Source organism: Canis lupus, chromosome 2 (genome assembly GCF_003254725.2).
Source record: "Canis lupus dingo isolate Sandy chromosome 2, ASM325472v2, whole genome shotgun sequence".
Taxonomy (NCBI): domain Eukaryota; kingdom Metazoa; phylum Chordata; class Mammalia; order Carnivora; family Canidae; genus Canis; species Canis lupus.
In genome coordinates this window covers 9964363-9992029 of record NC_064244.1, presented here as the reverse complement: position 1 = coordinate 9992029, position 27667 = coordinate 9964363, and the positions used below count along the sequence as shown (strand labels likewise).

Genomic DNA, 27667 nt, shown 5'->3' with positions numbered 1-27667 from the left:
TTTAAGTTTCTTCCATATTGGGGCCCCCTGAGTGACTCAGTTGGTTGAGCGCCTGCCTTCTGCTCAGATCATGATCTCAGAGTCCTGGGATCAAACCACGAGGGCTCCTGGCTCAGTGGGGAGCCTGCTTCTCCCTCTTCCTCTGCCCCTCCCCTCCCCTCATGCTCTTTCTCACTGTCTTCTCTTGCTCAAATAAATAAAATCTTAAAATAAAAGTTTCCTCCATGTCTTTTTTATAGCTTGATAGCACATTGATGGTTAGTGCTGATTTGTTGTCTGTCTGGATGTACTGTACCATACTTTATCTGTTCTCCTCTAGGAGGACATCTTGGTTGCTTTTGAGTTTTGGCTGTCATGAATAAAGCTGCTGTAAACATCCACCTGCAGGGTTTTGTGTGGATATAAGTTTTTAGCTTTGTTTAGGTTAAGTAAATAATATGAAGCACAAGCTTGATCATATGGTAAGAGTATGTTTACTTTTTGTAAGAAACCACCAAAGTGTTTTCCAAGTGGATATACCATTTGCATTCCTATGAGCATTGAATGAGAGTTCCTGTTCCTTCGCATCCTTCCCAGCATTTGTTGTCAGTGTTCTGGATTTTGGTCATTTTAATAGATGTGTAGAGGTTTCTCTTGGATTATTTTTTATCATTCTGTTCTTTCCTCTCTGTTAGGTTGATAAAATTGAGTATTAACAGATGCTTTTACTTTCTGATCCTTGTGAAACTCTTAGGGAACTAAATTCATTTTTCCAGCTCGTGACTTATATCTTCTTCTTGTCAGGTACTTTAATTCTCCATTTCTTTAAAAATTATAATGTGTTTGTCAGATTTCTTATGAAAGGGCTATGAAGTTTTTAAAAGATTAAAGTTATGTAAAAGGTGTTATTTTTGACTTGAATATTTGATAGAATCTATCAGTGAAACCTGATGTTAGAGTGAAATCGTTCTGGGAATTTGATAAATATAGTTTTGAAAAGTAGGTATAGAGATGACTCTACATTGTTGTGTCAAGAAAGTTGACTGTTTCATGTAACTTGTCAAATTTGTTGGAATAAATTTGTTTGCAGTATTATTATTATTATCATCCCATTAATGTTTGTTGGATCAATAGTGTGGGTAGTGATAACCTCATTTTTATTGTTGATACTGGTGATTTGTATTTTCAGTTTTTTATTTTTTCCTTGACCAATATTTATAGAACTTGTTAGCTTTGTTTACTCTTTTAAGGAAACCACATAACTTCATTACTTTTTAAAATTACCTGCCTATTTTCTATTTTATAGATTTCTCATTTTATCTTTACTGTTTTCTTCCTTTTAATTTGTGTATATTTTACTCTTATAACTTGTTAAAGTAGCAGCTTAGGTCTTTGAATTTAGATCTTCTTTTCTAATAAAAGTATATAAAGATGTAAATTCCTTTGCTAGTACTGCTTTTGTTTGCAACATGTCACAAAATTTGGTATGTTGTATATTTGTTGCCATTCAGTTAAAAATGTTTTCCAGGGATCCCTGGGTGGCGCAGCGGTTTGGCGCCTGCCTTTGGCCCAGGGCGCGATCCTGGAGACCCAGGATCGAATCCCACATCAGGCTCCCGGTGCATGGAGCCTGCTTCTCCCTCTGCCTATGTCTCTGCCTCTCTCTCTCTCTCTCTCTGTGACTATCATTAAAAAAAAAAAAAAAAAAAAAATGTTTTCCAATTTCCTTTGTGATTTTCTCTTTGACTCATAAATTATTTAGAAGTATATTATTTTCTATTTATTAGGGATTTTCTTAGATACCTAGTTATTATCGGTTGCTAATTTAATTTCATTGTGGCCACTGATTACACTCTAGAAGATTTTAGTCCTTTAGAATTCAATGAGACTTATTTTAGGGCTTGGCATATAGTTTGTGTTGACTGTACTGTATGCATTTGAAAAAGAATATATATTCTGCAGTTGAATATAGTATTCTATGAATGTCAATTAGATCAAGGTAGCCGATACTGAGCTCTTTTTTTTTTTTTTTAAATATTTTATTTATTCATGAAAGAAACAGAGAGAGAGAGAGGCCAAGAGACACAGGCAGAGGGAGAAGCAGGCTCCATGCAGGGAGCCCGACACGGGACTTGATCCCAGGTCTCCAGGACCACACCCTGGGCCGAAGGCAGGCGCTAAACCACTGAGCCACCCAGGGAGGGATTCCTCTCTGAACTCTTTTATATACCTTTAAAAAAATTTATTTATTTTGGGGAAGGTGAGGGGCAGAGAAAGAGGGAGAGGGAGGATCTCAAGCAGACTTCCTAGTGAGTGTAGAGCTCGACATGGGGCTGGATTACACAGCCCTGAGATCAAGATCTGAGCCAAAATCAAGAGTCAGACACTTAACCAATTGAGCCACCCAAGCACCCCAAACTCTTTTATGTCTCTACTGAGTTTTTGAGGGGAATCTACTTCATCTGTTAGTTACTGAGTATGGTGTGTTAAAAATCTGTTATGTTTGTTTCTTTAATAATGTCAAATGTTGTGTTATGTATTTTCAGGTGTCATTATTAGGTGTAGACACTTTTTAAATTGTTGATCTTTTACTGAATTATACCTTTATCATTAGGAAATGTCCCTTTTTTAAGCTATGGAATATTTGTCTCCTAGGTGTTATGACATCAAAACAGTCACTTCAGCCTTAATATTCTTATGTCAGCATCATATATCATTTTCCATCCGTTTGCTTTGTTTTACACTTAACAGTCTTTATTAAAACACTGTGTGTTATAGGCAGCATATGGTAGTATGGATTTTTTTCATCAGCTTTGTCCTCAATCTGCCTTAGCTGTTGTGTGTAAAGGACTAACATTTAATATAAGTTAAAATTTGGATTGAGATCTTTTTTAAGATTTTTGTTCTTTATAAATTTTTTAAACAACTTTATACAGATGTGATAGGCATTTAGTATACTGTATATATGTAAAATGTACAGCTTGTTAAGTTCTCACTAACGTATATACCCATGAAATCATCAACATGATAAAGGTAGTAAATGTATCTTATCCATCACTCCTAAAACCTTCTTACTCTTTTGTATTATATCTATACCACCCCTTCTCTCCCCAGTCTTGTCCCAGGTATCTATTCATCTGCTTTCTATTACTATAGATTAACTTGTATTTTTGTGGTATTCTATTTAAGTGAATGTATATGTATATATACGCATGTGTGTCTAGACACTCAAATATATATACAGTATGTACAGACACTGTTTTTGTCTTGCTTATTTCCATGAGTATAAATATTTAGAGATTATTTTTGTTGTTACATGCATCAGTAGTTTATTCCTTTTTTCTGTTCACTGCTTTTCTTTTGTATGTATATAGCAGTTTATTTATCTGTATAGACTGTTTATAGTTTTTAGGTGTTGCAAATTAAGCTACTGTTAACTATTAAAACTTTATAAAAAAACTATGTTTTTTATAATCACAGTCTTTTTTGGTCCTTAGATAAATACTTAGGCATGAAATGGCTAGTTTATAATGATAGGTGCATGTTTAATTCTATAAGGAGCTGACAAACTTTTTTAAAACAGTTAGGACATTTTATATTCCCATCAGCAGCATATGAGAGTTCCAGTTGCTTTACATCCACTTCAGCACTTGGTATGGTCACTCTTTTTAGTTTTTGCCATTCTAATAGGTGCAGAGTGGTATCATACCTCTGGCTTTTAATTTTCATTTTATTAGTGAGTAGTAAATTTGAGCTCTTCATGTGGTTATTTGCCATTCTTACATTTTTATTTGGTGATGTGTTCAAAAATCTTTTGCCAATCAAAAAAATTATTTTTCTTATTAAATTTTTTATGTAACAGCCTTATTTACATATCATAAATGATTGACTTAAAATATACAATTTAGTGGTTTTAAAAATATTCAAAGACTTGTGCAGCCATCACCACAGTCAATTTTAGAACATTTTCATCAAGCCAAAAAGAGGTACTGTCACCATCATTAACATTCACTTTCTATATCCCTTGAACACTTCTACCCTGGCAACTATTAACTTTTTCTATGTCCATTTGCCCTATCCTGGACATTTCATATAACTAGAATCATACAGTATGTGGTCTTTTGTGACTGGGTTCTTTAACATAGCATACTATTTTCTAGATTTGTCTGTGTTGCAACATGTCTGAGTAATTCATTTAATTGCCAAATGATATTCCAGTGTATGGATATACCATATTTTCCTTAACCATTCAACAGTTGATGGATATTTGGGTTGTTTTCATTTGGCTCTTTTGAACAATATTGCTATGAACAAGTAGTACCGCTATGAACATTTGTTTACAATTTTTTTAATTCTTTGGATTATTCTTGGGAGTTTATTTGCTGGGTCATGTGTCAATAACTCTGTTATCCTTTTGAGAAATTACCAGTCTGTTTTCCAAAGTGGAAGTACCGTTTTACATTTACGTTTGTAATGCAGTAGGTGTCCTAATTTTTTACTTCTCATCTGTATTAATACCAGGTAAAGTTTGTCTTTCTGGTTTTAGCCATCATGGTGAATATGAAGTGGTATTTCATTTTGTTTTTACTTTTTATTTTTATTTCTCTAGTGACTAGTGATGTTGAGCATCTTTTCATGTGCTTATTGATCATTTGTTTATCTTCATTTCAACAGTTTGTATCTTTTAACTGGGATGGTTAATTTACATTTAATGGTTAATTTACATTTAATGTTATTAATGATAAGATTAGATTTATTTATTTTTTTTAAAGATTTTTTTAAAAATTTTTATTTATTTATGATAGTCACAGAGAGAGAGAGAGAGAGAGAGAGAGAGGCAGAGACATAGGCAGAGGGAGAAGCAGGCTCCATGCACCGGGAGCCCGATGTGGGATTCGATCCCGGGTCTCCAGGATCGCGTCCTGGGCCAAAGGCAGGCGCCAAACCGCTGCGCCACCCAGGGATCCCGATAAGATTAGATTTAAATCTACTATCTTGGTATTTTTTATTATTATTTTTAAAAAAATATTTTATTTTTTAAAATAGTCTTTATACCCATTATGGGGCTTGAACTCAAAACCCCATGATCAAGAATCACATTCTCTACTGACTGAGCCAGCCAGGTGCCCTGATAGTTGTTTTTATTTGCTCCATTTGTTTTTTGTTCTTTTTTTTTTTTTCTTTTATGGCCTTCTTTTGAGATGTCTGTGATTTCATCTTGTCTAATTTGTTGTGTTATTAGCTGTACATTTTGTTGTGTTGTTAGTCATTGTCTTAGGACTTAAAGTTTACATCTTTTTCTCATAGTTTACCAGCAAGCGATATTACAGTACTTCTCATATAGTATAAGATCCTCAATATAATTCCATTTCTTTCTTTTTTTGGCCTTTATGCAGTTAATATCATGCATTTATCTTTTTTTATAAACCCCACAATGAATTCTTACATTTTTTGTTTAAACAGTTGTTTACTGTGGGTTTTATATCTTCTGTGTCTGTACTTGATTTTCTGAACCTATGGATTGGAAAACCAGGGTTCCACATTGGAAACTCAGTGAGTGCTATATTTAAGACTTATGTTGAACTTAGGGTGGGCATGGATGGGTTAAGGGAAGAGCATGGGTTTCTGAAGCTTTCCTACTATTTTTAAGTTGCCTTTTTCTTACTTTTACTATTCGCTTAGTTGCTGCAGACCGGTTTACTCTCTTGTCCAGAGTCCTAACAATGTTGGTTCTGACAGTTCCTGCTTGATTTTTTTTTGATATTTCCTTAGTGGAATGTGCTCTTGGAGCTGCCTACTCCACTATTTTTGCTGACATAAATCTGGATATTTTTGCTTTCCTTTAAATCTTATTCAGGTTTGTTCTGAAATACAGTTAAGTTCCTTAGAAATAGATTCTTTCAAGTTCTACTCTATGGTTTATTAGATGGGTCTAGAGCAGTGTTTGGTCTAAGGGTAATTATTCCTCACTACTGAGGCAAGATTTTTCTGAGTATTCAAATACCCAGTGCCCTGTGAGTCGAGTTTTTCCAGTCTGACTAGCTGGACCAGGCTATGTTCCTGGCTCTTTTTGTCTGTTGGACATTCTTTCCTTAAATTCTTTTGGATGGTTCTTTTTCCAACCTCAGGGAATTTCTTCATTCATATGTTCTCTTCCTTAATATTCAGGTCATGTTCTCTGTATATCTCTTTCTGTGAGTGTTTCTACTCTATGTGAAGAACTTTCATTTCTGGTACTTTGTCCTGCTGGTTTTAGCTACCTTGGTCTTATCAGATCTTCTGAACTTTGGGAGTGTCCTGGGCTTGGCCTTAGTTCTTCTCCCTGTGTCTTGGCCTTAGGATATTTTCTTCAAACCAATTTTATTGTTACCCTCTAATTTTGTTTTCATCCATGTTTAAACATTGTTAATCCCATCCATTGATTCTTTTTTCTTTCTTTCTTTCTTTTTTTTTTTTTTAAGGGGAGGGGGAGAGCATGCATGTGTGTGAGTACAGAGAGTGAGAGAGAGAATCTTAAGCAGGCTCCATGCGCATCACAGAGCCTGATGCAGGGCTACATCTCATGACCCTGAGATGATGACCTGAGCTGAAATCAAGAGTGAGACACTTCACTGACTGAGTCTAGGCAGCCCCGTCCCCCCCATTGATTTTCTTTTTTTTCCCCCCCTGCTTATTGATTTTTAACAGGTTTTTGTTTTTACTTCTGGGGATTTTGATTTGTTATTATAATTTTCAGTTCTTTGAAGAAATTTTCAACTTTGTGTTGTATGTATCTGAATATAATAAGGATACTCATTCTAATGTGTCTATGGCTTAAACTCCAAAATATAGATCTGTTTTGGTTTTCTTGTTTTTGCTGGTTTTCATTTATGTTGTATTGTCTCCTGTGTTTGGTACTTTTTATTCTGCTGAAAATGTTAATGAACCAGTAGTAGAAGTTATTTTTATTTTATTTTATTTTATTTTATTTTATTTTATTTTATTTTATTTTATATTTTATTATTTTATTTTATTTTAAAGATTTATTTATTTATGATAGAGAGAGAGAGAGAGGCAGAGACACAGGCAGAGGGAGAAGCAGGCTCCATGCCGGGAGCCCGACGCGGGACTCGGGGCTCGATCCCGGGACTCAATCCCGGGACTCCAGGATTGCGCGCCCGGCCAAAGGCAGGCGCCAAACCGCTGAGCCACCCAGGGATCCCTAGAAGTTATTTTTAGATTACATTGTTTTTCTCTACAGAGGATGTATATTGCTTCTACCTGGTGCCTGTGGGCACTTGTAATCTAGTATTACGTGAATCCAGTTTCAGAGTTTGAAATGATCCAAAGCCCAGGTCCAGTCTCTATGTACTTTTAGTTTATTGTTCTGGCTTGCAGCCCTTCAGTTTCTCAGCTGGAAGGCGGGTAGGGGCTTACTAGTTTCCCTTCTCCCTCACTTGTCTAGGACCTAGATCCCTGTCTTTTGGCCTTCTGAGTTCATCAAAACCACCTTTCACCCTTTTTACCTGCATTCTCTGAAATAGGCAAATGTCCCATGGGTGGCAGAAGTGGCCAAAAGCTGTACTCACTTCCCTGGACTTTCATCTTTTCCAGTTTTGGCTTAGTAACTCATTATCATAGCTTTTTGATAGGTTCAGTCACATTTTAAAAAATAAACAATATTTAATATCAATTGTTAAATAAATTGTTAAAATATTTTTAAAAATAATATTGAAATGGTAAAATAATGTTAGTACTAGTATTTATTTAAAGAGTCAACATTGGGGCCCCTGGGTGGCTCAGTGGTTGAGCATCCACCTTGGCTTAGGTCATGATCCCAGGGTCATGGGATCGAGTCCTGCACAAGGCTCCCTGCATAGTCTCCCTCTGCTTATGTCTCTGCCCCTCTGTGTCTCTCATGAATAAATAAATAAAACCTTAAAAAAATTAAGTGTCAACATTAACAAAACTTAAACTTTTTTTTTTTTTTTTTAAGATTTTATTTATTTTATCATGAGAGACAGAGAGAAAGAGAGGCAGAGACACAGGCAGAGGGAGAAGCAGGCTCCACGCAGGGAGCCCGACATGGGACTCGATCCTAGGTCTCCAGGATCACGCCCTGGGCCAAAGTTGGTACTAAACCACTGAGCCACTGGGGCTGCCCCAAAAGTTAAAAAATTTTAATATTGACATTTAAGATTAAAATAATAAAATTTTTATTTTACCCCCCCCCCCCTTTTTTTTGAGGGCCTGGGGCAGAGGGAGAGGGAGAGAGAATCCAAGCAGGCTGCATGCCCAGCATGGAACCTGATGCAGGGCTCCATTCCATGACCCTGATCATGACCTGAGCGCAGATCAAGAGTCAGATGCTCAAGTGACTGAGCCACCCATGCGTGCCTTGTTTTATCTTATTTTTAAAGTGGTTTTCAGAAATAATACTGATTTGAATTATTTAGTGTGCTCTCATAAGAAGTGTAAGTGCATTTGAATTTTAAAAATGTTTTATCTGTGTTACTATGCAGAAAAATGATTGAGTGCTTTATCAGGAGTGGTTTGTTCAGTCAGTAATGAACATTTATGTTATATTGTTCATTTGCTTCCATAGGAATTTAAAGATCTCTTTAGGAAGTTAATGATTTTATTTATCTTGGAAAATGTTTATTAAAAACTGGAAAATGACATTACTTTTATTTATTTTTAGGTTGGGCTCATGTGGTTTGTGCCCTGTATATTCCAGAGGTACAGTTTGCCAATGTTTCTACAATGGAACCAATCGTTTTACAATCTGTTCCACATGATCGTTACAATAAGGTACAATGGATATTATTTTATTGATGTTTGAATATAATTTTTTTCTTCTAAAACTGGGAAATGTAAAAGATTTTTTTGTATTTTGTTTTATTTTAGGCCTTCATTAAAAATTTTAAATTATATGCCTCCATCAGATTCTAGAGAGATTTGAAAAAATTATAATTACTAAGTGGTAAACTATGGTTATTAAAAGTCCTTAAAACTTAAAAGTTATAAAGTCATAGGAGTACAAAACAAAACTGTATTACCTTTTATGTTAACCTAGATATTTAGTATTTTAATGTTTATTTTTTTAATTTTTAAAAATTTTTATTTATTTGAGAGAGCAAGAAAGAGAGCATGAGCCAGGGGTGGGAGAGGGAAAAGCAGACTCCCCACTGAGCAAGGAGCCTGACCCGGGGCTCAATCCCAGCGCTGTGGGATCATGACTCTAGGTGAAGGCGGTTACTTAACTGACTGAGCTACCCAGGTGCCCCGTATTTTGACATTTAAATGACATTTCATTCCTCATAGCTTTGTCCTTTAGGAATTATTGGTTTTGGGACACCTGGGTGGCTCAGTGGTTGAGTGTCTCTGTCTTCGGCTCAGGGCATGATCCTGGAATCCGGGATCGAGTGCCACATTGCGCTCCCTGCGGGGAGCCTGCTTCTCCCTCTGCCTGTGTCTCTGCCTCTCTCTCTCTGTGTCTGTCATGAATAAATAAATAAATCTTAAAAAAAAAAAAAAAGAGGGCAGCTCCAGTGGCTCAGCGGTTTAACACTGCCTTCGGCCCAGGGTGTGATCCTGGAGACCTGAGATCGAGTCCCAGGCCGGGCTCCCTGCATGGAGCCTGCTTCTCCCTCTGCCTGTGTCTCTGTGCCCTCTCTCTCTCTCTCTCTCTCATGAATAAATAAATACTTTTTTTAAGAAAAAAAAGAATTACTGGCTTTTTATGTTCTTTCAAAGATTCTATTAAATTTGAATTAATCATTATTTAGTATAATATTTATTATATCATCCTTTCTTAAAAATTAATCCAGTTATAGAATATTACTTGCTCCTTTTCCTTTCCCTAATTATTTTCTACTCCTAGAGTAGGATTTTTGTTGTTAGCTTTTTCTTAAAAACTTAATGTTTTCTTTGCTTTTGTTTTACCCTGTATCTTTTTCTTGATTAGTAATGTTTATTATTGCTTCATTCTCTTTTGCATGATTAGATGACCTTTCTTTTATCCAATGTGTCTTTAAATATAGTGTTGCCATTTAATAGAAGGTAACTGTTGATTTATTTCATCTGTAGGGAGAAAGTATCACTGTCACCAATTCCAAAGTTTCAAATATTTTTGTGTTAAGTATTTTATAATGCAGATTATTTAATATTTATTTTTAAAAATTAAAAATATAGGAAACAAATAGAAAAATGCAAGACAGAAATTATCCTAAATCTTCTCTTTTCTGAGTCTTTTGGATTTTTTTTGTGTACATTTTTTGTTTTATTTTGTATGTGTGTGCATTTTTGTACCTAATATATATTTGTAAAAAATGGATTATATTGCTTATACCGTTTTGTCTGTTTTTGAAACTTAGTAACCTTGAACATCTTTTTGTATCAGTTATATTTTTTACCATTATTTTTATTGGATACTTAGCATGTAATTCAGAGTGTTACTAGTTTTGATAAACTAATTAGGATATCCTTACTGTTGAAGGGTCTCATTTGGCTTTGGTTTTGGTTTGTACATACCAACAGAATCTCTGTGTAAAAGGGTATGAATATTTTGGAAGCTTCAGTAAATATATTGTGTGAAATTGTCCTCGGGAATGCAGTTTCTAATTTATACTACAGGAGTACTATGTGAAGTTGCTCATAACCTTGTATCCTGTTAAGTGTAGTGTGTATTACCTTAAAACAATCTTCACTGTTCTTTTTAGGGAAAATATTAAGTTAAATATTTTACAGTTTTATGTATTTTTAAAAGATTTATTTGAGAGAAAGAGAGAGCACACGTGCACAAGCAGGGGGAGGGTCAAAGGGAGAGGGAGAAGCAGACTTCCTGTTGAGCAGGGAGCTCTGTGGGAGGCTCAATCTCAGGATCCCAAGATGATGACATGAGTTGAAGGCAGATGCTTGACCCACTGAGTCATCCAAGGTGTCTCTATTTTACGGTTAAAAAAAAAAAAAAAGGTTACTCATTACTCCGTTAATTGACTTCTAAATAGGTCTTTGTTCATTTTATTACTGTATTTTTAGAATTTTTCTTACCAAGTGTTTTTTTATATTAGAGATTTTTTCTTTTATCATGTATACTTGCTGTGTATGCTTTTGTCCATAATTTAACATTTGCTTTTTTAACTTTCGTTATGTCTTCATGGTTTTTATTGTTGTTGGTATTCTAGCAGGTTCTTTTTTTTTTTTTTAGGTTCTTTTTTTCTAGTTGGGAAGTTTAACATTTTTATATAATTTACACAACTGTTTTTTATTGTTCTTGCTTTTGATGCCATGCAAAGAAAATTTTTCTCAGTGCTAGTGAAGTTTTTTTAGTACTTCCCAGTTCATATTTTTAAGTTCCTTTATTCATCAGGTTCATATTTTTTTTTTTTAAAGATTTTATTTATTTATTCATGATAGTCACACACAGAGAGAGAGAGGCAGAGACACAGGCAGAGGGAGAAGCAGGCTCCATGCAGGGAGCCCGATGTGGGATTCGATCCCGGGTCTCCAGGATCGCGCCCTGGGCCAAAGGCAGGCGCCAAACCTCTGCGCCACCCAGGGATCCCTAGGTTCATATTTTTAAGTACTTGTTTTTCCTTTCAATTTAGAAGTAATTTCAAACTTGCATAAAGATTGCATTAATAGTACAAAGAGCTTTTCCTCTTGTAAACCTTTTCAGGGTCATTTATCAATATATACTGACATCCCAGAATGCTTTATTTATTTAAAAAAGGTTTTATTTATTTATTTGAGAGAATGAGTGAGCATGAGCAAGGGGGAGTTGCAGAGGGAGAGGGAGAAGCAGACTCTCCACTGAATAGGGAGCCTGATGTGGGACTCAGTCCCAGGACCCCAAGATCATGACCTGAGGCAAAGGTAGACACTTAACTAGGTGCCCCCAGCATGCTTAATGTGCATTTCCTTTAAGAAAGGACTTTCTCCTGCATCACCAAAATACAGCCAGTGAAAAGAGGAAATTAACATTCATCCATTATTACTGTCTAATGCACAGACCTCATCATTTCCCTATTTTTCACTCATATTTCCCCCATTTTCCTAGTAATGCTTTTTTTTTTTTTTAAGTAATGCCTTTTATAACAAAAAGATCACAAATTATACTTTGTCTTGTAAGTCTCCTTTAATCTCAAACAGTGGGATGCCTGGGTGGCTCAGCGGTTGAGTGTCTGCGTATGGTTCAGGGTGTGATCCCACGATCTGGGATCTAGTTCCAAATGGGGCTGCTTGCAGGGAGCCTGCTTCTTCCTCTGCCTGTGTCTTTGTAGAATGCTCTGCCATTTGGATTTTTTTGAAGTTTTCTCATGATTAAATTTAGATCTTGTATTTTGGCAGAAATATCACAGAAATGATGCTGTGTTCTCATTCCATCCAATCAGGTGGTGCATGATTTCTGCTTTTCCCATTGCTTGGTGGTTTACCTTGATCACTTGGTTAAGGTGGTATCTGTAAGATTTCTTCACTGGGAAGTTAATCTTTTTTCCCTTTATAATAATGAAGCATTTTATGGAGAAGTACTTTGTATGTAAATAATCTTGTTCCTTGTGCTTTTTACCTACTAATTTTGGCATCTATTTTTGTTTCTTGGCTTTGTTCATTACTGTGATTGATAGTAAGTGATGGTTTTCTGCTTCTATCACTTGTTTTACATTCATCAGATGGCATTACACTTGAAGGAATAACTTTTTCCACGTCCCATTTATATTAGCATAGACTAATATGGACTTAGGTGTTACTGTTTTATTTTCATGGTTATTCTCCATTACTGTCATGTATTTTGATGATCATTTTGTCTGACATTTGGCTAGTGGGACACCTTCAAGCTGGCTTCTGTGTGTTTTGATATGTTGTGAGCTCTTTACTTTTGGAACAACACAGTATGTTCCTCAGCTCATCTTGGATCATTCCTGAACTAGCCATGGAATCATCACCCATTCCTTCAAGGAGTCTTGATTCCTTTGAGAAACCAAAGTCAACACTAAGTGTGCTTATTGTTATTGGGATATTGCTACTCCCAATGCTATCTCAGTGGGAATAGCTAGGAAATAGATGTGTTATATATAGATACAGAGATGTATACACATTCACATCAATATTTTTTCAGTGCTTATCTCTATATATTGAAGATTGTGAGGTCAAGACTGTGAGGTCACAGTGATACTTCTGATTCAGTATATATTATACATATCTATGTATTTTTATATGTAGAGAGATAGAACCATAAACTCTTACTGATTTCTCCAAATTGAACCCAACAATGCATGGTTTACTTTAAATTTTTTCTTTTCATGTTTATAACTCTCATCCCAACAGTAAGGAACCTGGCTCCTATTATCTTCAATATGTTTACTTATTTGATCAATCTCTCTTGTATTAATAGATGGATTGCTGCCATCCCCTAAAGCAGCAATCACCCTAACCTTGGGTTAGGATTCCACACTTTACTCTGAGTTGCTACTGCTTCCCTGCATTGGCTGCCCTTTTCATCATTTTTGGGATTTCATACTCATCTTCAGTCACTACTCCCTCTATCTTCTTTCAAATGGTTGGTCTCCTCGCTTGCTCGGGCTTTCGCACTAACTCCACTCCTACCCTCAGCACCCTCATGGGAGCCAACTCTGCTGGGGCTTTGACACCTGTGTTGGACTTCCCCACCATAGATGCTACCATGCTTGGATCCATCCTTATGGCTTTAAGACTAATGTAGTCCAGGAGTAAGGGAAGAAGGAAGAATGGATTACTTTGCTAAAAATCTTTTATCTATTTAGAGTTCATTTTATAATATGGTGAGATATGTGTCTTTTCCCCTCCCACATAGTCAACTTTTTCAACAGTGTTCACTAATCTATGTTTTACATAGTGATTTGAAGACCATGCCACTCTTGATCTCAGGGTTGTGAGTTTGAGCACCATGTTGGGTGTAGAGTTTACTTTAAAAAAAAAAAGGGAAATGAAATACTGTTTGGATTGCTATTAAATTCTTGCTGTTCTTTCTTTTCTTTTCAAGATTTTACTTATGTATTAATGAGAGACACAAAGAGGCAGAGACCTAGGCAGAGGGAGAAGTAGACTCCCCATGGGGAGCCTGATGTGGAACTCGATCCCAGAACCCTGGGATCACTACCTGAGCCAAGGCAGATGCTCAGCCACTGAGACACCCAGGCATCCCAGATTCTTGGCTGTTGACATTTTTCTGTTTCATTGTTGTGTCTGTCTATTCTTACCTTAGTACCTATTCTGAAGTATTATGGCTTTATGTACATCTTATCTTAGTACATGTTAGAATAAATACTGTTATGTGTTTTTCCAGAATAACATTAGAACTAACAGAATACAGTTTTGGTTATATTAATATTATAATGAAATATTATTTTAAGAAATAATTGATTGATTATAAATATTGAATCTTCACTTCTAGAGACATGGTGTAGTTCTTTGTATAGTTTTCCTTATATGAAGGTGCTATATAGTTGACCCTTGAACAGTGTGAGATTGCATAGTCAAAAATCCATGTATAACTTTTGACTCCCCCCAAACTTTTTTTTAAATAGACTTTGTTTTTTAAAGATTTTATGTATTTATTCATGAGAGACACAGAGAGAGAGAGAGAGGCAGAGACACACCCATGCAGGGAACCCAATGTGGGACTGGATCCTGGAACTCTGGGATCACTCCCTGAGCCAAAGGCAGATGCTTTGCTGCTGAGCCATCCAGGCATCCCTAGTCCCCCAAAACTTAACTCCCAGTAGCCTACTGTTAACCAGACGCCTTAGCAAAAAATAAAGTTGATAAGCACATATTTTATATGTGTATTATATATTGTTTTCTTATAGTAAAGTAAGCTAGAGAAAAGAAAATATTATTAAAAAGTCATTAGAGATAATATATTTACAGTACTGTACTGTTTTCTACATGTAGGTAGGCCTGCACAGTTCAAACTCATGGTGTTCATGGTGTTCATGACTCATGGGTCAACTTGTCTTCTCTTTCTTGGATTTTTATGGTTGTTCATTTGATAGTTAACCTTAAAAGCTTAATAATATTCTGTTCATGATTATTCAGGGTAGCTAATAGGCATGTAATTCTGAAATGATAGGAACAATTGGAAGATGGATTGTTGAGTTTTGGAAGACATCATTTTTTTAATAGATGGTAGTAAAGAGTACTGAAGAGATTTATTAACATATTGGGCTTTTACTATGGACCTACTTTGTTTTAAACATTGTGCTAGATGCTGGGAATTCAAAGATGCATAAAATGCAAGATTTTTTTCCCCATATGACACTCTCAATTAGAAAGTTGCAAGTAAATATATCATTATAATGTATGAAAATAGTAATAATATGTAAGTATACATTTCTGTAACTATCAAAGCATTCCTGTGAAACCTTTCATAAGCTGAAATTGGTATAACTTTGAGGAAGCAGTTACCATTAATTTATATGGAAAAAGTTTTGAGCGTTCCCAGACTGAAAAAATAACCTTTCTTAGGCTTTTCTGATACCTTAGGACTCACCAAACTACCAAATGCACAAAATAAGCCCAGACAAAGCATAAATGTTCACAGACATAGTTCAGATCTCTGGAGGCTTTATGCTGAGGTGCTCAGTGTAGTTTCTCATGGGGGAGTTGGGCGGTGCTATTCTTGCTGCTCTGGGTGCATGCTGCCTCTGTAATGGGTCAATGCAAAGCAAAGGTTGAACACCACTTTCACTTTTTGCCTTTTTTCATAAAAGTGAAAATCCTTTTTGCATTTTTTTCAGTTAACAAAAATAGATATAAGTTTAAGTCTTGTAAAATTGAAGTGGCATAACACGAACTTTTGAAAAATGGGGCATACCTGTAATAATAAAAAATCTGGATGGAGTGTTATGGACCATAATGAAAGGAAGGGATTACTTTTGCCTAAGGAATTGAATAAAGCATACAAAGAGATTATAAGGACTTTGTGGAATAACTAGGAATTTGACCTGTGGAAAAAGGATCAAATAATAATTCCAGACAGAGAAAGTAGCATAAACTAGTGTAGTAACTACAAAGGGAAGGTTCATAGAAAAATAAATAATCCTGTGTGGCTGGCACATAGTGGAATTTAGGGGGGGTGGGGAAAGAAAGAAATTTTGTGAGTGATAGGAGACAAATTTTCTAGAATATCTGTGTAGTATATCTAAATTGCAGAAAACTCACTGTGTTGACTTACTATGTTGTGAAGTTTTCTGCATGTCAATAAATATATAATAGCCAGTTTTTTTTTTTTTTAAAGATTTTATTTATTCATGAGAGACAGGGAGAGAGAGAGAGACGCAGAAACACAGGCAGAGGGAGAAGCAGGCTCTATGCAGGGAGCCTGACGTGGGACTCGATCCTGGGTCTCCAGAATCACACCCTGGACTGAAGGCAGCACTAAACTGCTGAGCCACCCGGACTGCCCTATAATAGCCAGTTTTTGTACCATTTGTAACTGGATTCTTGTTTTTGTTTTTTGACCTCTCATATCAATCAGTTCATTTCACATGTACATTTTGTTAATAAATATTACCTTTAAATTACCTTTTTTTTTTTTAAGTTACTTTTTTAAAAAAGATTTTGTTAGAGAGAGAAAGAAAGAGAGAATGTGCAAGCCTGGAGTGGGAGGGGGAGAAGGAGAGGGAAAGGGAAAGAGTCTCAAGCAGACTCCTGAGTTGACTGTGGAACTATGGGGCTATGTCTCAGGACCCTGAGATCATGCATGATGAGAGCCAAAACTGAGTTGGATGTGCCACCCAGGCACCCCTTTAGTTCCTGTTTAATAATTTTTAAGAATTGTGAAGACTGGGGCAACAAAAAGATTGTATTTTGAAGTTTTTGGTGATGGAGACTTGTATTATTCAGAGTCAAGGAAGCATTTAATTATTTTTATTTTTAAAGATTTTATTTTTAAGTAATCTCTGTACCCAACATGCAGCTTGAACTTGCAACCCTTGGATCAAGAGTCACATGATCCACCAACTGAGTCAGCCAGACTCCCCAGGAAGCATTTATTTTAGAAAGCTACAATTTTCAGAGAGTAGTTGGTAGATGATGTATGTATTCTGTATATATGCTTTGAAGAGTATTTGTTCATAGCAATGAAGGAACAAGTGTTTTGGTGTCATTTAACTGTAAAGGCTTCAAGGTAGAGGAATACTTAGAAATTGCTAGCCCAACTTCCCTTCAATTTTTTTCTGAAGGTACTAGTGTAGGGTAGCTATTAGAAGTGTTTATCAATAATATATTTAGCGTCTGAGTGTAGAAGTTTGAAAGTACTAAATATTCTGATTTTGGAATTTCTCATTAGTGCCATTTAAAAAGCTAGATTTCGGGGCAGCCCCAGTGGCTCAGCGGTTTAGCACCGCTTTCAGCCTGGGGCCTGATCCTGGAGACTCGGGATCGAGTTCCACATTGGGCTCCTTGCATGGAGCCTGCTTCTCCCTTTGCCTGTGTCTCTGCCTCTCTCTCTCTCTCTCACTGTGTCTCTCATGAATAAATACATAAAATCTTTAAAAAAAAAAAAGGCTAGGTTTCATATATCTACCTGTTCATCTGGCCAACGTTTATGTATGGCATGTCCTATTATATATCAGGCATTGGAAGCATGAGGAATACATAAAGATCCTAAGTGGTAGATAGATATGTACAAATTATTGATTGTTAGGTAGTGCAGTATGTACAAGGATTCTAGAATACAGAGAATGTTTACTTAATGTAGTATAACGTACTTTGGGCTGTTTGTGTTTACAGGGCTGAAGAGAAGCAAGGTATCTTAGAAAAGGTTGTAGCTTCTCTGAATTTTGAAGAGTGAAAAACCTCTAGGTGCTGGGTATGAGGAGAGGAAAGAGGAGCACACTAGTAGCTATTAATTTTACAGACTGAAGGATCAAAAGCTTTGAAGTAGGAAAAAAGAGGGTGAGAGGGAGAGATAGAGGGAGGGGGTAGTGGTGAGGGGGAGAGGCAATATTGCTACGAGTTTGAATGTGATGTTAGAATGCTGAGAGAGGTTGTCATGGACCAGGTTTTCAAGGGCCTCATGTATCATGTTAAGGATTTTGAATTTTATTTCTATTTAAGAGTTTTTATATTTACTTGGAAGGTATGTGCTCAGATCTACCTTTTTTTTAAAGATTTATTTATTTGAGAGAGAGTGTGTGTGTGTGTGTGGGGGGGGGTGCATAGGGAGAGAATCTTCAAGCCGACTCCCTGCTAAGAGCAGTGCCGCTGCAGGCTGATCTCACAAACCTTAGATCATGACCTGAGCTGAAATTAAGAGTTGGACACTGAACTGACTAAGCCACCCAGGTACTCCTCAGTTTTACCATTCTAAAGTATAGTGAAAGGAGAGTTGGGAGAGGGAAGATAGAAGAGACGAGAGTAGTTACTTAGACACTATTTAGGCTTTTGCAGTGTTCCAGAGGTAATAATGAGGGTCTTGAGTAGGAGAGTTGTATTAGGAATGAAGGCACAGATATTTAGGTAATAAATGAGAGGTTCAATTGACCAGGCATTGGGATCACTTTAGTATGACATAAGATGAGGGAGGAAGAAAAATCAGAATGGCTTTATAGCTTCAAGAAGAGAAGTACGGGGGTGCCTAGGTGGCTTAGTCAGTTGGGCGTGCACTTTTGGCTCAGGTCATGATCCCAGGGGTCCTGGGATGCAGCCCCACATCGAATTCCCTGCTCAGTGGGCAGTCTACTTTGCCCTCTCCTCTGCCTCTTCCCGGCTTGTGCGCACGTGCTCGCTCTCACTCTTTCAGATAAATGAATAAAATCTTAAAAAAAAAAAAAGATAAGACACATCATCAACACTTGAAATTGAGTATATATATAGAGTCATCAAGTTAATTGACTCATTTCTTAGAACAAAGATACTAGCTTTAAATTCTTGGCAATTGTTGATGATACTTACTACCTTTTTTGTGAAACAAATCTTGTGTTTACAACCTGTTGCCAGTGTATATTAGCAATATGATGATAAGGCCCCAAGATAAAATTCAAATTTCTGCTGCAGCATTGAATATTTGCTTTAAAATATATATCTAATATATGTTTGTTTTGCTTGGCATTTTATCCTAGTTACTCAAATGAACACTTAGTTCTTTTTTTCTTTTCTGCACAGTTGAGTCATTTGGCAAATGAAAACAGTCTTGCACCTGTATCTGTAGAAAAATCTTTCTGTGCTTTTTTGTACCTCAGCTGATTGTCCCTTGCCCTGTTCACCTTTTCTCTGTTGTATTTGCATCCCTCCTCTACCCGCCAGTACATACATGTACACATGTGTTTTTTTTCACATGTGTTTTGTTTGGTGGTGTTTCTCTTTTTCTCAGGGAATAGTAAATTATTTTTCTTCATATTTATTTTCTGTGTATTTTGTGCTTCTGTATTCAACTTTACTTCTGATTGCCTTCTTTCTCTCAACTCTAAAGCTCAGAGGCAATTTTATTAAGTAAGTAGGGTTTACTGAGGACTGTGAAGAATGGCAGTATAATTTCCCTCCTCTCCTTCATGTTATTTCTTTCCTCCTCTTTTATTTTAAGAAAAATTTTTTTTTAATTTAATTTAATCTATTTTATTTTATTTTTTATTTTAAAAAATTTTTTTAATCTTTAAAGATTTTATTTATTTATTCGTGAGAGAGACAGAGAGAGAGAGAGAGGCAGAGACACAGACAGAGGGAGAAGGAGGCTCCATGCAGGGAGCCCGATGTGGGACACAATCCAGGGACTCTAGGATCACGACCTGAGCCAAAGGCAGATGCTCAACTGCTGAGCCACCCAGGCGTCCCCCTCCTCTTACTTTTAAAGGCAGCAGTGTAGTCTAAATCAGAAATGCCAATACACAGTGGTTAACTTAAAATTGTTCATAGGAGTAAACTTAATATTCTCACTAACATATACAAATTACCAGTATCAGTTTTTTTTCATGTTTGCTTGGTGTCTTGGGCACTCCTAGACAATAAATTTTTTTATGGTATAATTTTTTTAAGTGTAATTAAGAGACAAGATTTTATCAAAACCTGTACTTTTTTTTTTTAAGATTTTATTATTTATTCATGGGAGACACAGAGAGAGAGGGACAGAGAGACATAGGCAGAGGGAGAAGCAAGTTCCATGAAGGGAGCTCGATGTGGGACTCGATCCTGTGACTCCAAGATCATGCCCTGAGCCAAAGGCAGGTGCCCAACCACTGAGCCACCCAGGTGTTCCTCAAAATCTGTACTTAAAGGGGAGATTACTAGGCAATATTTTAAGAGAAGTCATACTTGACAAATTTTATTTATCCTAGAAAAGATACTATAATGGGGTTAGAATTAATTCTAAAGACTTTATCCTAGTCGGAAATTAAATTTACTGAAATTAGCTAAAGTGCAAATAGGATTGGCTGAAAGGCTACAATAGGCAGTTTCACAACATACAGGAGGATTTGGACCTGGAACTAGAAAGTCAGACTGAATACAATTTGTTCCATCTTTGATGAAAATTCTACAGTCTCTTTTCTATCTGTGGTCTATTCTTGTTTCCACATAGTCTATAATTTTGCTTCTCATTTTATGAGTTCCCTACAGGTAATTTGACTCAGTGTCCAAGTTCTGAATTTTTAACAGAGCAAGTCTGGTCTAGATACTTGGGCTTAGAAGACATTTTCACATAGCAAAACATGGATACCTGGTTACCATTGCATCATTAGAAATTAAACATAGATTCGGACAATTTTACAAGAGGGAGGAGTTGTTTAGATGCTTTTCCTTATCTTCTGTCTCATAAATGTCCTATTTCAACTATGTAAAGCCTATAAACTGTTCTTGATGCACATATACCAAATTGCACCTGCCATTTCTTTAATTTTTATAAAATAATGTCTTCTGCATAATCTTCTTGACAATTTGTCCTTTTTTTGCAATTAAAATTATATTTAATAATTCACAAAGGAGTTTTGGCCAACTTTTAAAACAAGTGATTTAAGGGGTGGCTGGGTGGCTCAGTTCCTAAAGTGTCCAACTCTTGATTTTGGCTCAGGTCATGATTTCTGGGTCATGGGATCAAACCCTTTGTCTGGCTCCATGCTCAGCAGTGAGTCTGCTTGAGGTTCTCTCCCTCTGCCCCTCCCCTACTGCTTGCCCCCCTCCCCGAAGTGAATAAATCTTTAAAAAAAAAAAAAAAAAGATTTAAGGTCACTTGATGACTTCATGAAAAACAGACCCAGGGATAATTGTATGTTGGGACTTCTTTTTTTCTCATTATATAAAACTAGCATGTTGAATTAGGGTATTAACTATTAATATATGCTACTATTACAGCATGGAATCATGCTGAATAAGATTGAGTAAACTGATTTCTTTGAGGTGTTCGATTTTATTTATTTATTTATTTAATTATTTATTTATAAAAGATTTTATTTATTCATGAGAGATAGAGAGATAGAGAGAGAGAGAGGTGAGCGCGCAGAGACATAGGCAGAGGGAGAAGCAGGCTCCATGCAGGGAGCCTGATGCAGGACCTGATCCTGGACTCCAGGATCGCGCTCTGGGCCAAAGGCAGGCACTAAACTGCTGAGCCACCCAGGGATCCTCCGAGTTCTTTGATTTTAAAGCAGTAAGTCTTAGCAGAGTGTATGAGGTGTTCAGGAAGACACATACTTTGAAGGCATGTCAGATTTTTCTGAACTAATCTCTTTGCATTTTTGGGTCTTCAAGATTATGATAAAACTAAGAATTCTTTCTACAGAATAATATACACCCAAAATATGACAAAATATTTTACATACACTTTCCGGAGGATTACAAGAATACTCCTTGATACATCTTCAAATTCTCTGCTTCTTAGGCATGATGAGGATTACCAAATTTAGATGACATCCAATAATAATTTAATATTTGATGTATTTAAAAACAATATATTTTATTATTTTTACAAAAGTTTATTCATCTTAGAGTGTGTGCTCATGGCAGAGGAGGGATAGAGGGAGAGATAGAGAATCTCCAGCAGAGCTGAGTGCTGAACATGGAACCTGTTGTAGGATTCTATGCTGAAAAATAATACATTTTAAATAAAATGTATAAACATTTTTAATATTTGGCATTTTAAAAATCTCTAAGTAGGAGTTAAAATAATGCCACATGTACAGATTTTATTCCTGGCTCTTTACTTTGGATGACTCTAACCATAGTGTTTATGTCATAATTTGCCTAACCATTTTCATATTATGGAGGTATTTTTCTGTTATAAATTAAAGCATGACGAGAATCTTGCTTCACCAAGCCCATTTTTCTCTGTTTTGGATCATTTTTTTTTAAAGATTTATTTATTCATGAGAGAGAGAGAGAGAGAGGCAGAGACATAGGCAGAGTGAGGAGCAGGCTCCCTGCAGGGAGCCCGATGTGGGACTGAATTCCGGATCCTGGGATCACGCCCTGAACTGAAGGCAGGTGCTCAACTGTGGAGCCACCTATTTATCCCCATGGATCATTTCTTTTGACTAGAACTCTAGAGTTAGAATTACTGTGATATAGACTGACTATACCTGTTTCTAAAGTTCTGATAAGATTGCCTGATTACTTTCCAAATTTATATAGCTGTTAATTTCTTAAAAAATGATTAAAAACCAATATAGATAGGGAGATCCCTGGGTGGCTCAGCAGTGTGGCACTTGCCTTCGGTCCAGGGCATGATCCTGGAGACCCGGGATCGAGTCCCACATCGGGCTCCCTGCATGGAGCCTGCTTCTCCCTCTACCTGTGTCTCTGCCTCTCTCTCTCTGTCTGTGCCTCTCATGAGTAAGTAAATAAAATATTAAAAAAAAACCAGTATAGGTAATGGTGTAATATAAATGGCATTTTCATAAAGATTCATGATTTGAGAGAGACAGAAAGAGAGAAAGAAAGAGCGCGAACATGCATGCAGGAGTGGGAGAGAATCTTTAAGTAGACTCTTCACTGAGTGTGGAGCCTGAGGTGGGTCTCAATCCCAGGACTGATATGAGATCATGACCTGATCCAAAATCACGAGTTGGAGGCTTTAGGGACTGAGCCACCCAGGCATCCTGTTTTTTAAAAAATCATTTTTAATATTTGTTAATTTAATAATAAATGATGTCCAGTTATTTTAATTTTATTTGATTTCTTGTTAGGTTATCAGAATGATAATTCTTTTTGTGTCTGTTTTTTGCTCATTTCTCTTTTATTTCTTTTTTTAAAGATTTTATTTACTCATGAGAGACACACAGAGAGAGAGGCAGAGACATAGGCAGAGAGAGAAGCAGGCTCCATGCAGGGAGCTGATGTGGGACTCCAGGGACTCCCGGGACTCCAGGATCACGCCCTAAGCTGAAGGCAGATGCTCAACTGCTGACCCACCCAGGCATTCCCCCATTTCTCTTTTAAATAGTTAGGTTTTCTAAAGTTAAGAGCTCTTTAATTAATGATAATGAGTTTTTTGTTTGAATGTACCAAGGGTACTTTTTTACTTTGTCTTTTTCATTTTGGTAACATGAGAATGAGAAAATATTTGCAGACACAGTTAAACTTTATAGTTTTTTTTGGCGGGGGTGGCAATATACAGGGTGATTAAAAAATTGAATCTTTATAAAGTAATTAGGTTATATAGGATTACAGTCACTCCTTGAATATCAGAGGTATGAACTGTGCAGGTCCACTTACATGCAGATTTTTTCTGGTCAGTACAGTACCTCATTGTATTTTCTCTTAAAATATTTTTTAAAGATTTTATTTATTCGTGAGAGACAGAGAGAGAGAGAGAGGTGGAGACATAGGCAGAGGGAGAAGCAGGCTTCTCGCATGGAACCTGATGGCGGGACTTGATGCTCAGATCCGGGATCACTCCCTGAGCCAAAGGCAGACACTCAACTGCCGAGCTACCCAGGTGTCCCTCTTACATTATTTTTTTTCCCCTTACAATATTTTTAAATAATATTTTTTGTATAGCTTATGTAATTATAAGAATACTGCATATAATACATATAAAATGCAAAATATGTGTTAAGCTATTAACAGTAGGCTATTAGTAAAGTTTTTGAGGAGTCAAAAGTTATACCTGGATTCTTTTTCTTTTTTAAAGATTTTTTTGTTTATTTGAGAGAGAGAAAGAGCACACATGTGCACTTGTGAGCAGGGGAGTGGCAGAGAGAGAGAGAGAGAGGGAGAGAAGCAGACTCCTGGCTGAGCATGGAGCCACATGCAGGGCTAGATCTCATGACCCTGACCTCATGGCCTGAGGAAACCAAGAGTCAGCCAGTTAACTGAGTCACCCTGGTGCCCCTACACTTGGATTTTCAACTGCATGGAGATCAAAGCTTCTAACCATGTTGTTCAAGGGTCAACTGTATTGTATTTGTATTGTATTTGGTGTATTTTATGCACCAAATTATAGTGTTACTCTTACTTTTCTAATGCAGAAATTATTCTTTATATTACACGAATCTATACACATAGAACACAGAGCAGTTACATGGGACTAAGGAAGTTATACATCACATTCACAAAATATTTCAGCAAGGTCCAGAAAATTGACACAGTAATAGCTATAACCCTTACTCTGGCTCTTTCTCCACAGGTGGCTAAAATCTGATATTTTCTGCATGCTGTAGTGAGACATAAAGGCAAAATGGTAAAACTTCTCCTGGAGTTTTCCAAGTCACGTGAAAGATGAAAATGACGTTCATTGTCAAAGATAATTATTATTACTTCTTTTAAGAGGGAAAATCTGTTTGCCATAATGGTTATATCTGTAGCACTAAAAATCAATGTTGCAATTAAACATGTAAGGATTGTCAGAAGTGAATGTATTTTGTGCAAGAGTACACACATGGTCCATTCTTTTTTCATGAAGAAAATAATGGTTGAACTGTGTATCTGGATATGTTGAAAGAGTGAGCTTTTCCACAACAATGGAAAGCAGGCTAGGTCCCTGCTTTCATTAATCCTGTAGCTTGGAGCTTTCTTCACCGTTATCTTCCATACTACTGGATTAGGTATTCTGTTCTGTCAATTTTTTTTTCTCTTAGACCAAATTATATTGAATGTAAGTCAAAATTTATTAACTAGTCAGAAAGGGAAATGGCAAGGTTACAAATAGAACATGCAGGTTTGGAGAGAGGGAATGGGGACGGGGAAGTTAAATTTTCCAACTTTCCAAAGAAAATTTGAAGTTTTATTTTACAGGGTTGTATAAATAAAATGTCTATATTTGTAATTACAAGGACTAATAAGATGATCAGAGATGCCAGATATAAGAAAAATGATAAGGATATGGTTTGGGTCTGAAATTGGAGTAATGAAACTTCATTATCCAACTAATGTTCAGCAGCACCAGGTAATAGAAAACCATGAAATAATGTCAAGTTGAAGTAGAGCACTTAGCAACAAATTCGAAGTTTGATCAGGTTACTATTTTTTTCAAGGTACAAAGTTGTAGAATGTAGTTTGCTGTTTTTTTAAGAAAATCTATTATAGGTCTAAGTTTTTCTATTTGAAAGTTCAAAGCATTGGCCTGCTCTGAAACTGTGACCACCCAAATTCCCAGTTAACACAGGGAATTTTTATTTATTTATTTATTTTCAGGAGATAAGCCAGGTACCTTTCTTCTCCACAAGGATGAGGTAACAAAGGGATGCATCTTAGCTGCAAAAAGTCAGGTTTAAAGTAAGCTACTGGATTGGTGTGCTCTATGTCATGGGGTGCATATAGATCTTTATGAGAGTATAAAGATAAGTTTGATGCTTTCTTTATAAATTCTACTTTTTTGAAGGTGTTGAATACTTTTTGTGTCACCGCATTTCTCTTGGATTTTCTTCACGTGAACATTTCATTGGAATTTTTACCTAAAGCGCTTTATTCTTTCCCAGTTAGAGAAGCTGTAAAAGTCTGAAATTTAGGTATTGGCATTGGTTCCTTCTGAGGATTGTGAGGGAGAATCTGTTCAAGGCTTCTCTCCCAGCCTCTGATGGTGGCTGGCAATCTTTGGCATTCTGTTGCTTATGGATTTCTCACCCTGGTCTCTGCTTTTTCACCCCAGTGTTCTTCCTTTTCTTTTGTCTCTGTGTCCTCAAGTGGCCATCTTCTTGGAAGGACCAGGCCTATTGAATTAGAGGCCTTCTCTACCTCACTGTGACCTCATCTTAACTAATCACATCTGCAGTGATCCTTTTCCCAAATAAGGTCATGTTCTGAGTTACTGGGGGTTATTAGGACTTTACATAGTTTTCTTGAGGGACACAATCCAACACATAGTAATCTATTACACCCTCCACCCCCGCCATTCGTGTTCTTACTACGTGCAAAATACTTTTATTTCATCCCAGCATCTCTCGAAGTCTTAATCCATTCCCGTATCAATATCTGACTCCCTATTGCTTCTTTGTCCCTTTCTGTTGTAACCTAAACTTAGAAACTTCTGACTAGCCCTGCCTGTAGGCATATTATAGCTAAGATTTGCAAAACTGCTTTTTACCTCAACTCTGCCTCACCCAAGGAGATAAGGAAATATGTACACAAATGACTGTGCTTTATTTAAGATTTACAGGCGCAACATGATCCTGTACGCAAAGACCAACTGATCAAGAACAAAGAAGTTACTCAACCTTCCTTGATGTCTACAGACATCAGCCACCTTTTGTCTCCAACCCCTCCCACTTCTCCCCTTCCTAACAGAAAAAGCTCAAATCCCATGCTTGGGGAGATGGTTTTTTCGGACAGTAGTCTGCCACCTCTTTGATGGGCTGGCTTTCAGAATAAGGACCCTTTCCTACCCCAAGAGCATGTCTTGACATACTGGCCTGTCATACAGTAAGCAGAACAAACTTGGGACTTGCGGGGGGAAAAAAGTGTGGTAAAGTGAAGAGCATGGAGAGCAATGAGCCACTTTGGCACTGGTGAACAGATATGGCTAAAAACTAGGGGCAGAACACAAATATTGTGGAAGTAAAATATCTAATACTCTAGCCCTCAACCTAAACATAAGGTATTATTAGGGGAAGACCAAGGGACAAAGCTACCCCAATGGGCTCAGAAGATAGAACATCAAGCTACAGAGAATTATTCTTGGTCTTAGAACCTAATGAAATATGTCCTATTGAGTTACAGACCTGCTTTTTGTTCAGTAAATCCCTTTTTTCTTCTAACTTCTCCCTTTAAAAGGGGACTGTCTCTACTATACTTATCCTACCGCTGTATCTTGGAGGCAGATAACATTTCCCTATTTCATAGGGTATAGATGGGAAGGAATTTTGCCGCAGGGCCAACCAGAGTCACCCATATCTGATTTAGATGATGCAGAAGATGAGATTTGGAACTTTTGGGATTATAGTATCTAGATTAAATTATGAATTTAAGAGTTGATGTTTTGTCAGTCATGCTAAGTAGGCCCTGTATATCTGGGCCTTAGAGTTTCACCATTCCTTCCCTCCTCACCAGTGTCAGACTTATATTTGTCTCTTTGGAAAGACTTGTAAGGAAGAGCGCTTCTTGGCTCCCCTCCAGCACTGGAGTATTGTGGGAATTTGGGTTAGGGAATTTTTCCTGTCCCTTGCCTACGTGTAAAGATTTTTTCCCTTTGTCTTCCTAATCATGATGGGTCTTTACCCGTGCCTTGGAGGTGACAGAGTTTCCTGCCAGTCCCCTGAATGCTTAAGGCTCTGAAAGGAGTGTCTGGACAAGAGGTGGGATT

The 27667-nt window shown here is 36.7% G+C and overlaps 1 protein-coding gene across 25 annotated transcripts in view; it reads left to right on the top strand.

Annotated features, from left to right (window-relative positions):
- MLLT10 (MLLT10 histone lysine methyltransferase DOT1L cofactor) overlaps positions 1–27667 on the top strand; it is a 251054-nt gene that overhangs the window by 92574 nt on the left and 130813 nt on the right. For 22 of the 25 annotated variants that reach the window (XM_025463993.3, XM_025463999.3, XM_025463995.3 and 19 more), the window contains one exon: positions 8660–8769. The exons of 2 other annotated variants lie outside the window; for them this stretch is intronic. In XM_025463993.3, the coding sequence (XP_025319778.2) occupies positions 8660–8769 (110 nt within the window). Of the gene's footprint in view, positions 1–8659; positions 8770–27522; positions 27660–27667 lie in introns of those variants that run through there. One more of the 25 variants, XM_035713562.2, reaches the window with a different exon arrangement.